Source organism: Populus alba, chromosome 6 (assembly GCF_005239225.2).
Source record: "Populus alba chromosome 6, ASM523922v2, whole genome shotgun sequence".
NCBI lineage: Eukaryota > Viridiplantae > Streptophyta > Magnoliopsida > Malpighiales > Salicaceae > Populus > Populus alba.
Genome location: NC_133289.1, coordinates 8,495,290 through 8,509,800, shown reverse-complemented (window position 1 = coordinate 8,509,800; position 14,511 = coordinate 8,495,290). Strand labels below are relative to the sequence as shown.

Here is a 14,511-nt window from a genome sequence, read left to right as displayed (position 1 = left end):
CAAAATATGAGAAAACGACTACTAAGTTGAATTATATAAAAATTTAATTAAGATCTTTTTTTTTTCCATTTAGCTTTTATATTTAAATTTATTCCTCGTTATTTTAAAACTACATGGGCCCAACTTTATAACTAGCCCACATACTTCTTTTTTAACGAAAGTGTGATGGCTTTAAGATAAAAAGGAAACCCATCTTTGGCAAACTAGCATAAATACATCTAGTGGGGTTCAATGCAGGCCCAAACCAAGCAAAGTATGTGATGACTCAGCTTTTCTTATTATTAATCACAAAATTAAAATGATTGAATAATTATTTCAAGAGCTACTGAATTAATGGAAAGAACTTTACTGGGTTATGTTTGTAAATGCGATTTAAATTGTAATTTTTTAAAATTAAATTTTTTTTATTTTTTTTTATTTTAATATACTAATACCAAAATAATTTTTTAAAATTTATATTTTAATTTATTTTAATCTGGGATTCTTTGGTGACATTGTCAGAGGTTTTAAAGGGGGAAGGGTAGAGCGACCACAGTGTGGATATTACTCCAATTCCCAAACAAGCAAGAATGCTACACGTAAGCCTTTTGCTATTCTAGCTGTTTCTACAATTCTGGCCTCTTTATATATTGTTTTCCGTGACAAGGTTCTTGCAGGAGGACAAGCAGGTTCAAATGGATGGCATCAGTTTCCACTGGATTTACTTCACGAAATCATGCTTTTGGCCGTGTTACTAAAAGGCTGTTGCACATGCAGGATTCCTGGTGCTGATAATAAAAGTTCAGAGCTAAAAATGGCTCAAATTGGCCATCTTCATTCTATTAGAGGTTCAGGAAGCTCGGGAGCTTAATATAGGCCTGTGGAGCATAAAACGTTGCTAATTAGGGTGGAGCTTAATATAGGTTTGTGGAGCTCATTACAATTTAAAATACACAAAAAAATGTCATCTTCATCGATCATTCTCTCTCAGTTCAAGTGTTTCCTTCATCGTAACTGATACGGAAACACATGAACTTGCTCATGGCAACCAAATCATTCAACGAAGTTCAAAATAAAAAGAGAGGTAAATCTGAGTTTCTTGTGCGTTTGCTTGCATGGATTATTGAACAATTCACCTCTAATTTTGCATTGCAGAGAAGAGAACGGACAGGGAGATTTTACTAGGTTCTGGTGGAGAAACAAAGCCAAGAAGTAGTAGGAACCTTAAGGAAATCGTAGCTAAGTACAAAAAATCCAAGGTAACGTTGCTTGTTGGTTTATTTTGACGAACTCTTCTTTCATTGGTAAGGCCAACATCAATAGTTTGAATTGATTGTGTTTTTTTTGGTTTGGTAAATGATTTTAGGACGCCTCTTCTCCTGCTGCTAGTGCACGAAACAAGCGGGTCCAAAGGCAGGAGAAGCTGGAGGTAAGATTTTAACAAAAAAAAAAAAAAAGAAGAGTAAATACCTTTAATTTTCACAAGTGAATTTCCTCACGTTTCATTTTTATCGTATTTTCTTCGATCAAACTTTCTCCAGATGCCCCGAGTCAAATTGGCTATTTTTGGATTTCTTCAGCCTTCATATGTTCTAGACAATTCACCATACATTGCTTTCTAAATTGTTGTGTACACGAAAGGCCTATCTTGACCAACTGCTAAATGTTTTATATTTATTTAAGAAAATCAGCAACGACACTGAAGAGCTGGAAGGTAGATCAGAAGACCATGCATCACTGGCAAATGAATTTCTCAAGAAAATGGAGAAACGAAAGTGGTGGCGACTGTGAGAAAGATAAACCCGATATGCTAGCTATCGGACAGGTTTTTAAGTTTTTCCTTCTGTTTGTTTATCCCCTTTGTGCATGCATGGTGAGATTTCTCCAGGATCCCAACTGGAGATTATCATCACATACTATGTGCGATTTGAAGACAATTATGAATCTGTACTTCGATAATGTCTATGAGTAAGTTTCTACTGTGCTTACTTATCCACAGATGATTTTGGGCTGCACATTATAAAAACAGTTGTCCTCCAACTAAACCTGAACCTTTTAATTACATTGGCAGAGCCACACAACCTCCCGATTACCATTTCCATGAAGAGAATGTGTTTTTCATTGGTGTCTTCATTCTTGGATTCACACTGTATGTTTTCCCCCCCCTAAACCAGTTCATTTTAACTGGTAATTTTAAAAAAATAAATTTAAAATTTAATTAGTTTAGCTATATTTTTTTTAATTTAGTTACTTTCTGATCACTACTGGTGACCCTTAATTTATCCAATATATAGTCTACAGGTGGGTTCAATGCATGAGCATGTTAGACACATGGTTAATTTGAAGCTCCAGTATGGCAAATAGAAGATAAGGATGGATGGCTTAATCCTTGTCTAGTTTTAGGCGACGCGCCCATGGCCTTTTTATGAGATACATGGCAGGAAAGAGATTCTGAGCAGTTGTGTCTTGTGTGCTTACTCAAAATTATTTTTGTCATTTACTATTATTTATAAAGTGACTTAATTTACCATAAATAATAATTACGAATGTGCACATTGGCATCTCTAACGAATAATTTTTTTTATTAATGGGAAATGAAAAGAAACTCGATCAACAATTTACGCGCCTACATAATCGCAATAACTTTACAAGTTTTCTACGGTTTGTTTCAAGGAAAACAATTTTTCAAGCTTTTCCATATTTATTTTTAAGTTTAGAAAAGTTAGTTAATAAAAAAATATTTTTCAAAAAAAAAAAAAAAAACTCAATTCTTTCCAAATGAAACTATTTTCTTCTCTTAACTGAGGAAAACACTTTCTGAATATTTAACAAAAACTTTGAAATGAATAAATTACCTTTAAAATAAAAACTTGTTAAACTGGGATTCAATGTTTTTTTGTATTTCTGTTTTGGTTTTTTAATAATAAACAATTTATGCACCTACATAATCACAATAGCTATTCAAGTTTTTTACAGTGGTTTGTTTTATGAAAAACACTTTTTAAAAAAACTATTTTTCAAACTTTTTCATGTTTATTTAAGTCTAGAAAAATTGATCAATAAAAAATAATTTTCAGTAAAAAAAAAACACTTCAATTTTTTTAAAGAAAACCAATTTCTTTTTTCTCAACTTCAGGGAATACTTTTCAAATTTTTAATCAAAATCAAATTAAAATGACTAAATTATCTTTAAAATCAAGATTTGTTAAACTGTGTTCAGAGACTTTTTTCATACTTTTGTATTAGATTTTTAGTAATAATTAAGTTGATTGATGGGTAATTTTATATATTTTGATAAATAAAAAATATAATTTAAAATAAAAAGTAGTTGGCGCGTCAATTAGATGCGCGTCGTCAAATGTGCCGTAACATTTATGCAGCGTGTGTGAGACCTCGTACAATGTCCAAAGGCGGCTTTTCTTGATGTGGTTAGAATCATCTTGGTAGCCCTTCCCTTCCTAGATGGCGTGTGTGTGGCATACGGTGTCCGAAGGCGGCCTTTCTAGATGTGTTTTTCTCTTCCTTGTTGATTTTCGCGACTATTCTTTTTATTATATTTATTTATTTGAAATAATTTATAAAATAAAATATGTATATTTTTTAATTTTATCATCTTTCAACTTTTTTATCTCTCCTCATTAATTTTTGTGACTTGTTCTTTTTATCATTATTTGTTTTATTTGAAATAATTTATAAAATAATATATATTTTTTTTAATTTCATAATCTTTCAATTTTTTTATCTGTTACATTTGGTTTTTATTCTTTTGATTGTTATTGAAATAATTTATAAAATTTGATTTTTTCTTTAATTTCACTATTCTTCAACTTTTTCATCAGTCATATTTTGTACTCATTTTTTTATAAATATTTTTTTAAAATAAAACATTAATCAGTGATTTTCTAACTTATTTTTCATGGCATAGTTATATTCTGAAAATTGATTTCCAACTTATTTTTTATAATACTGTAAAATATATTAAAAAATATACTTTTTAAAAATCTATTTTTCAAAAAATAAAATACTTTAAAAAATAATTTCCAACACCACCACGATGCAATAAATATTGATTTATACAAACTTATTGTATTGCCGCTGTTATAAATATTGTTTTATACAAACCATTAGGAAGAGGACACAAGACGCTTCCAACAATATAGTGGAAAAACATATTCTATTCTTGGAAGGCTCCACACGCTTCACCCAAAATGTACGGGCAACTCCAATGTGAATGACATGCACTAGCAACTCTTCTCATTTACCTAATAATTAATTTGTATAAAAATACAAAATTAATCTTCCATGAAACCAGTAGTAATAGAACATTTATAGTGAAAAGACCAAAAAGCATATAGAAAACATGGCTTATTTTTTTAATTCTATAAATAATACAGTATTTTAAAAAATAAAAAGAAAGAAGTACTCCTTTTAATCGGTTTTAAAAATTTTAACAAGGGTATTCAAATAATAACATGAACCCCCACCCTGGCTCTCCATTTTATTTTATTTTTGAGTAAGACCACAAATTAATATTTGTATATATAATAAAATGAAGCTGGATGATGGCATGGGGGGGCAAATTTTAGTTTCTTTTTTCTCCTAGTGCCTTTGTCACCACCCCATTGAGTGTACAAGTAGGAAACTTTAAATTCCTTAGTTTAAAAGTTCCTTCACGTTTTACACAGATAGTGAGTCAGACCTTTGTACTCCTCCAATCAAATTCCATCGATGAATGTGGTCTCGTTATAAGTGGAAAGCCATGGTCCTGTTATATCTAAGAGAAATTGTGGACGGTTGTCTGGGTGTGTGGGTGTACAAATGTAGTTGGTTTTTAAAGTGTTTTTAAAGTTAAAATATATTAAAGTATTATTTTTTTATTTTTATTCATGTGTAATTATGTGAGCACAATCACCATATCATTGTTTACTGAATATCTTGATAAATTAATAGATTATCCAACGGTTTAATTTGCATTAAGTATCACTGTTTTTACTATTTTTCTTAGTGAGCATTTCGAAGTTCATTATGCTAATGGATGTTGTTGGAGTGTGAAGGAAGTGTCCTTTGTCTTTACAATCTCCCTTTTAACTATCATATATTTTTACATTCTGAGGAGGACCTCTAATGTAATGGAGGTACGCTAATTCTTTATGCTCATTAAAAAAATATGATCTTATTTTGTTGAAATAAAAATACTCAAAAGCCTTTTTGTTATTAAATATATTTCTCTTAATATAAAAAGACCGAATGAATTGAAAGTTATTCAACCTGTCTCATCCCTTTCGAGTATAAAAATTTGAATAAATGTGTTATTTATTAATTAGTTTTAATAATTGATAGACAAAAGTATTTTGGGAACCTAGCATAGTAATTTTTTTTGGGTAAAATAGCATGGGTGAAAAAATATTTAGAGATCTAACATGCTTGATCAAGTCATAAATAACATCTGTGACTCGATAATCGCATTTTTTATCTGTGACTCGAGAGTCATAAATGCCAACCGTGACTTAACTAAGAGACTTATCCTGCAATAATTTCTTCTGCTATTAACTCATCAACCCAAAAAAATCATAATTCATAAAATTTCAAATAATTAGTTTTCTAACAACAAAACACAATTTATCATGTAACAACACATAATATGTTCAATCATGAAGTAATAAAATTAAATCGGTTATTAATATAACACAATATTTTATTAAAATTAAATTAATTATGCACCTATTTATAATTCTTATAACATACAATAACATTTAACTATATCTAATAATACCCTCCACTCAAGGAAGGACCTGGAGCACTCGTAGATGGGTCTAGAGTAGAGGTGTTAAAAAAAATCGACCAACCGATTAAATTGAAAAAAAATTAACCGAATAAATTGATTAAAAAATAAAAAAAATTCACTCGGTTCCGATTCAATTCCGGTTTAAAAAGGCTTTAAACCGAATTAACTGGACTAAACTAAACCAGTTTAATTGAATCTAAAAGAAAGTATAAAAGGAACATCCTAAACCTAAATAGTAAATACCTTAACCTTACCTTTCCAGCCACCCCCTCCCCCTACCTTTTCTAGCCGCCCTGCCCATCCCTCTTCCCCCTCCCCCCTTTCCCCTTTTCTATTTTCCAGTTGCCCTACCTCTCCCTCTCTCTCGCTCCCTCTCATATGTGTTTTTTTCTCTCATTTTCTTTTATATTGTTGCCTTTCTACTCTCTGCTTTAGTTTATGGTAGAAAACTTGGATAAAATCCTTATTTCTGGTTTTATTAACATGCAGTTGTGTTAGCGAGGTCCCGGTAGTTTGCGGGACGCTATTGAAATCTTTGTTAACATGTAGTTGTGCTAACTTGGATAAATCCAGTGATTATGTTTCGACCAAGTTTTCTCTTATTTAATTGGTTTCGGTTTTTAAGGCTAAAAAACTAACCCGAACCGAACAAAAGTGGTTTGATTTGAATTAGTTCTAGGTTTGATTCAGGTTATATTAACAAGGAATAGTATTTTCCGGTTTTTTGAATTTTTATGTTAAAACCGGACCGAACAGGACCGTGAACACCCCTAGTCTAGAGCCTCACCCTAACTCGTTCAACTCGAGGAAATGTCTGTAATATCCATATAGGTGTGAGAATGACCAATATCATCCTAGCTCGTGGATGGACATGAGATGCTCGTGGACAACTAACATCCCTAACATTACTATGATAAGCAATCTCATCTTTTGCTAATACCACTTTAAGACGTTCAACCTCCACAGCCTCTTGAAGTCCACCACAACATAAATCGAGTGTGGTGTTGGCCACAATACGTCCCATCTCATCGACACCCTCACTGATAATCGTTGTTGCTTTTCAAGCCTTTTATACCAAGTAATAAATCTATATACATACATTAAAAACTAATTAGTAGTCATCATTCATAATAATATTAACAATATTTAATAAATGTTTTTTATAAAAAAAATATTACATACCAATCGATTCTATCTCGGATATCAGGGTGTATAATGCATCAAATTGCGTGGACACCTCACGAAACATGACCAAATAGGTGTAATGAAATGATGTGTAATAGACAAATATTATCTCATTAAGTATCTACATCCAATATTGAATATTGTTTCTTAAGAACATGATCTCTCATAGCATCCCAAAGATCTCAACAAGATGCATGAATCACCAACTAATTCTTGTAACGCTTATCCTAACAATTAATATCATGCAACTCGTCACCAATGTCCAAACTATCACATATAATTTGGTATTATGAACAATATCGATGATATCTAATATGTTTGGGAAAAATATGTGCTATGAAATTCTTAATTGCTGCATGTCTATCTAATATAATACACAACCTAATATGATAGCCAATCACATATCAATAAAGAAAATCTAAAAACCAAACCCAATCACTATTTGTATTTTCTTCAACCATAGCAAAACACAATGAATAAACTTTATTATTTGCATTATAAACAACTACAACCAACAACTTTGCCTTATACTTACCATAAATGTGAGTGTCATTAATACTAATTAGAGGACAACAATAATGAAACCCATTAATTGAGGCACTAAATGCCCAAAATGCTCTCCCAAATCTTACCTTATTGCCATCAACTATTTTATAATCCTAAGTGATATTTTTTTTCCTAGATTTCAATCTCTAATGGCCAGTAGCATTCTAGGTAGGTTTTGAAATGACTCTTCATGTGTATAAAAAAATTGCTATAATATTTTTCATTTAGCTATCTACACCATTTAATAGGAGACTTCATACTCACAATTCCTCTTTACAATACCTTGAATCGTTGCAACACTCATACTTAAATCTCTCTTCACAATTATTAACATTACCTCAATAATGATATTTCAATCAATTTGACAATGGCGTTGCAAAACAAGAGGATTTTGACATGTGTATAACCTTTTTAATTTTGAAATTTATTATGAATTTAACCTTTGGTGATATCTCCTGTATAAATATCATCTACAAACTAGTTCTTGAACACATTGCAACTTGAATATAAGTTTTATTTAAACGATGGACCTTGTATTATAATGAATTATTTATATGCTACTACTTTAGTGTAGTAGTAAATTCATATTTGTCTTTAAACTTTTTTCCAACCTCCAACTCATCAACTGATAAGCCCAAATGTTTACAACTATTAGCTCAGTTATTACATTCATATTGATCATCCACACTCACAACCTCAAATTCAAAAGCAAAAGGAGCCATGTATTAATTAACAGGCTTAACTAACTCTACTCCCCATCTTCTCATCATCTTCCTTCCTCAACCTCGACTTTATCATTATGATGATCATTTTCATTGTCACTTGGTTCAGATTCTCCATAGCAATGTGGAGCAGGTGTCATACTCAACTAAGGTTCCATATTAATAATTTCCTATACCAAAATCTATCTATTTGCATTACCACCTAGCCTAGATGGACCAATTATTTGTGATGTTTGTGTGGTTCTCTTAGAGTTACTTGGAACATAGGTTAAATCCATACTCAAAGAGTTTCATTGTCTAGGTCTACTATTCAAATAGAGCTCTAACATATTAATCCCATTAATCCTCGTAATTCCAAACATTGAAGCACATTTCCATCACTATAGATTGGTACATCGACATAACAAACTTGACTGATTCCGGTTTGCAACATCCTCCAAGTAATTTCAACTTTTATTTTAAACATATTTCAACCAAGTCGATCACAAAACATTTTAGATAACTTGTAAATGAACATGTTTAATATAACAGTTAGGAACTCATAACTTCTTCCATTATAAGTGATACCATTGTTGGTAATGACAACAATACCACCATAGAAGTATAATATTCATAAATTATCAGATATTTTATCAAACAACACAACAAAACACAATTCTAATTTACTAATATCTTGGGGTTAATTAAAGTGTATAATTTATCAAGAAACCATAACGGTAACATAATCGGCTAAAACATATTCTTCAAATTAATCGATAAACACCTGCATTCATCAAATTTTACTGCTATAACAAAATTATCCATAAAATTTATATATGTCATAGCCAATTATCACATTTTATATGTACTTTAGTATAATCCATAATTTAACCTAAATCAACACTAACTATAATAAAATAATTTCATTAATTCATAATCAACAACAATCTAAAATCATTGAAAAATAATATAATTATTAACTCACTTTATATCTAATTAACCTAATAATAAATAACCCTAATTTTTTTTTATTTTTAAAAATTATTTTTAGTATAATCCATAACTTAACCTAAATCAATACTAACTCTAATAAAATAATTTCATTTAATTCATAATCAACAACAATCTAACATCATTGATTATTTAAAAAAATTAACATAATTATTAACTCAATTTATATCTAATTAACCTAATTATAAATAACCCTAATTTTTTTTAAAAAAATTCTAATTCAAAACCTTAACATGAAGTCAAATTACCACATATCAGCATAAAATATATTAAATTAGTAAAAAAAATGTTTAATATATCTCTAAATATACAACGTGGAAAATAATGATAACAGGAGGTCGGTGGTTTGGTCGGAAATCAATGAACCTGCGATGAAGAGAGAGAGAGAGAGAGAGAGAGAGATGACGTCTCGGGCTAGAAAGGATGATGTTATGATGTTATGGTGTTTTGAATGTATTTAGAGGCCATTTGTTTGCGTGTTTGCTTCTACGTTTGAAGCAACCACAACAAACATTATGTTTGATTACGTAAAAAACATAATTTTATTTTGGTGGGGCCCACGATAATTCACGTTTTGCAAGCAATTTTGGCAAGTAGCTCCTGGCTGCTTTTTGAATTTCAGCATTTACGTGCAGAGTGCGATTCACTTGCACTGTTCACGTGAACAGTGCAAGTGAATCGCACTGTGCAATTCGCAAACAGTGCATATGAATTGCACTGTTTATGTGAACAGTTTTTTTTTTCTTTCTTTCTAGTGTGTTTATTTTTTGTACATTTTTTTTAATAAAAAAACTAGTCTACAGTGACTTAAATTTACTCGCATTGTCATGTAAACAATATTTTTTCCCTGAAAAACTAGTGTAGAGTGAATTAAATTCACTCGCACTGTAATATCAAATCAATTTTATTCCTGATAATATTTTATCTAATTTTATTGCACGCTCAAAAAATTATGAAAACTGTAGTTCTTGTGGGATGAATTTTGTACATAATGAAATTGTAGATGATTTAATGGAATAATAAAAAAAATATTTTATATAAGGTATTATTTATTTCATGAAGTAATAGCAATAGTTAAATCTACAACATTTAAATTAAAAATCATCAATATTAATATATATTTTTTAAAATTATTTTATAACCTTAATTTCAAAAGCATTATTAACAAATACATTAAATTATTTTTTGTTCAACCTCAATTTAAACCATAATTTTAACCAAACATCTATTTTTTTTCAAACGAACCTCAATTAAAAGTATTTTTTATAAAACAATTTTTTTCAATCTACAACCACAACAGCTACCGCAATACCAAACACCCTCTTGATCGTGTTTGAAAGTGTGGTTGCTGTTGCTTTTCAAAGTATTTTTTTCACTCAGAAAGCATATAATAATATTTTTGTATTTTTTAAAAAATTATTTTTGAGATCAACATCAAAAATAATTTAAAAACATCAAAAAACATATTAATTTAAAATAAAAAATAAATTTAAATTTTATAAAAAATGCTTTTTAACAGCAATGCTAAAGGCATACACAATAATTTTTTTAATACAATATACAAAAAGAAATGGTAAAACACTGTAGAAAACTAATTTTATAAAAATGTGGGGAGAGAGAGGAAAGGCCGCTGACAACGAGGAGAGAGAAGGGACGGTTGGCTGATGGGAAAGAGATAAAAAAGGAAAAGAAAAGGAGAAAAGGGAAGAAATTAAAACACATCCTTTGAAAAGGTCAAACCACAACACCATGGCCGGCAGGCAATTTTCACGCGAACCAAACATACAGGTAACGTTTCTAAGTTACCGAATTCGTCTTCTCTGTCCTTTATAAAGCCACCTTACACAACCAGAATCTTTTTTAAAACATAGTACACAAGTCAGTCGTATCTTTTATTTCTCCATATTTTGTTTTTCGTAACTATAATATATTATTATATTATTTAGGTATTTCTTTTATCCTAGATATTTTGCTTCGCTTAGATTATAAACTTAACTAGTTTTTGTTTTAGCCTTGTTTATCCTCTCTTTGTTTCTCTGAAGCCAGAGAGAGAGAGACAGAGAGAGACACTCAGTTTGGCTTCCTCCAGTTCGGGATCTAATGGCTAGCTGGGTGTTACCAGAATGTGGCTTAAAGCCTCTCCCTCAATTTTGGCCTAGACCCAGAAATGGAATCATCAACCCTTCAAAGCCAAGATTTTTGTACACAAACAGGACTCTCACAGATCTAAAAAGGCTCCCTTTTGATAAGTTTTCAAGAGGGTGTTTTAGGGAGAGAAATTGGGGGCTTAAAGTGAGTGCTCCATATAGAGTTGCATCATTAGATGGGGAGGAAGATAATGAAGTTATTGGCTTTAATGGGGTTGGGGAAGATGAGGAAACAAAATTTGATCCCGGTTCACCCCCTCCGTTTAAATTGTCTGATATTAGAACTGCTATACCAAAGCATTGTTGGGTTAAAGATCCATGGAAGTCAATGAGTTATGTTGTTAGGGATGTTGCTGTGGTTTTTGGTTTAGCTGCCGCAGCTGCTTATTTTAACAATTGGGTAGTTTGGCCTTTGTATTGGGCTGCTCAAGGGACAATGTTTTGGGCACTTTTTGTTCTTGGACATGATTGGTAATCACTTTTTTTTGGTTTATAGATCTGGGTTTATGTATTTGCTTGTTCCTTTCGTTTGATGATGCTAATTGTGTTTTGATTGTTGAATTTGATTCTTGTAGTGGCCATGGGAGTTTTTCCAATAACAACAAGCTAAATAGTGTGGTGGGGCATATTCTGCATTCTTCAATTCTTGTACCTTACCATGGATGGTAAAATCTTGCACTTTGATTTATACAAGTTGATCTCTTTTTTTTTTCATCTGTTTGAATCATATTCCGCAGCAATTGTAAGCTATTGTTTTGAGTTTCTAATAAGAAAATGCCTTGCGATGGTACTGATTTGCAGGAGAATTAGCCATAGAACTCATCATCAAAACCATGGACATGTTGAGAATGATGAATCATGGCATCCGGTTAGTGAGATAATCTGTTTATGGATTCTCTGTTACTTTTTCGGTTTGCATTGTAGCATCCTTGCTTTTGCACTTCTATGATTCCTCAAGCTTATTTTTTTTTACTATTTTTGATGTAGCTCCCTGAGAAAATATATAAAAGTCTGGATGGCATTACAAAAATGCTACGATTCACTGTGCCGTTTCCCATGCTTGCATACCCCATTTATCTTGTAAGTATGTGTTCCTTTTTTGAGCAATTTTATTCAGAGTTGAAGAAATAGATTGCTGAATATCCTATTCAATTCAGTGGAGCAGAAGTCCTGGAAAATCTGGTTCACACTTTGACCCAAACAGTGATTTGTTCGTCCCAAGTGAGAGAAAAGATGTAATCACTTCCACCTTGTGTTGGAGTGCAATGGCTGCTTTGCTTGTTGGCTTATCTTTTGTAATGGGTCCTGTTCAACTGCTTAAACTCTATGGAGTGCCATATGTGGTAAATGCCAATTTTCCTTGTGTTTTGGGTTCCTATGCTATGGAAATTCAGAAATTGAATTTCCATAAAGGTTCTGTTTTTCCATTCAAAGAATGTTTTTAACTTGACTCTGATTCAATTTTAGGGTTTTGTTATGTGGCTGGATTTAGTGACTTACCTGCATCACCATGGTCATGAAGACAAACTTCCTTGGTATCGTGGAAAGGTATGTGTATCCTAACTATTTTGTTTTTGTATTTTCTGTCTAAATCCTTGACCTTGAGCGTTATATTTAAATTCCAATATCTAACAATTTAATATATTATATTGACATCTATAGTCATATGTTTAAGTTGACATCTATAGTCATATGTTTAAGTTGATTTTCATTGCCATGTCTTTTGTAAATATACTCCATCATGAAGAAAGGAAATTTCTACGACGGCTTTATCTAGATTGGCCTGAAGTTCAATTAGTAATTTTTTCCTTTTAATTTTTCTTTGTAATTGAACAGGAATGGAGTTACTTGAGGGGAGGGCTTACGACAATTGATCGTGACTATGGATGGATTAATAACATTCATCATGACATAGGAACCCATGTCATTCATCATCTCTTTCCTCAAATCCCACACTATCACTTAATTGAAGCAGTGAGTATTTCTTTATTTTGATAAATAAAAACCTGTTTCCATATGCGATCGTGACGAGCGCTCCTCTGGGGCCTAAGGAAAGACTTGATTGTTTTGACTTGCTGTTTTCTGTTATCTGATTATTATACTTCATTGTATGTAGACTGAGGCTGCAAGACCAGTGTTTGGGAAATATTACCGAGAACCAAAGAAGTCAGGCCCTCTGCCTTTTCATCTAATTGGAGTTTTGATAAGAAGCATGAGAAAAGATCACTATGTTAGCGACACAGGGGATGTTGTTTACTACCAGAGTGACCCGCAACATGGTGGCTCATCATCGGAGTAAAAATTCCCTGGCCATCATCAGCAGAATCACTAGTACTCGTTCGCCTGACCTAGACAATTTGTTTGAGCTAGAAGCCAGACTCGATTTGCATCAATGTTTTCCTTTGAGCAAAATTGATACCTACCAGAAATGATTGTGGGAGCCCCTTTTTTTTTCCAGGGAGAGTGAACAAATAGGGAATTTTCCTCATTAATGATGTAAAAGTGAAGGAAAGAACGCATATTTACTCTTCCTTGAAGGGGAAAGGAAATCATCTCTTCAATGTAGATCTCATGTGTTGTTTTTCAATTGATTTACAATTGAAAAAGAAAATGATAGAAAATAATGAAAAATACAGCAGTGGCTGCTTTCTACCATTTCTTCTTTCTTTTATCTTGATGTAATTGTAGACAGAATTAAGACATAAGATTCTCTTAGGACAAAATGGAATACTGGTTCATGTTGCTCTGTGTTTTTCTCCATATTTTGTGAGAGAAAAAAGGCCACGCCAGCCCTTTACTTTTAGTCTTAGAGTTCATGTGTTTTTTTTTTTTTAGTATTTTGATAAGAAGCATGGACCCATGGTTTGCAAAAAGCAGCTCACAAATATCATTTTTGATGTAAGGTTCTCGCTAGCTTCCATTTTCCTATAAATGGTCTCATCATCAATCGTCATGATCACGACGGGCCCTGCCTAGACCATTCGCCAACCCTGTCATTCTCCATTGTTTTGTAAGGGAGAAATTATGTGGTGCTGAATTGCCAACTTCCATGTGCCTAGATCCTGAATCTGCAAGGGAGTTGTCAGCAGTAACTTGCTCCATAATTGAAACTACAATTCGAGGAAGTGATGGGGAGTTTTGAACCATCCATTTAGAT

The 14,511-nt window shown here is 31.8% G+C and overlaps 1 protein-coding gene across 1 annotated transcript; it reads left to right on the top strand.

Moving 5' to 3' along the window:
• The first annotated feature begins 11,081 nt into the window (after positions 1 to 11,081).
• On the top strand, positions 11,082 to 14,009 carry LOC118048506 (omega-3 fatty acid desaturase, chloroplastic). The gene is made up of 8 exons (XM_035058211.2): positions 11,082 to 11,825; positions 11,930 to 12,019; positions 12,156 to 12,222; positions 12,342 to 12,434; positions 12,512 to 12,697; positions 12,822 to 12,902; positions 13,191 to 13,328; positions 13,471 to 14,009. The coding sequence occupies exons 1-8, from the start codon at positions 11,308 to 11,310 to the stop codon at positions 13,651 to 13,653; spliced, it is 1,356 nt and encodes a 451-aa protein (XP_034914102.1). The 5' UTR covers positions 11,082 to 11,307; the 3' UTR covers positions 13,654 to 14,009.
• Positions 14,010 to 14,511: the final 502 nt, after the last annotated feature.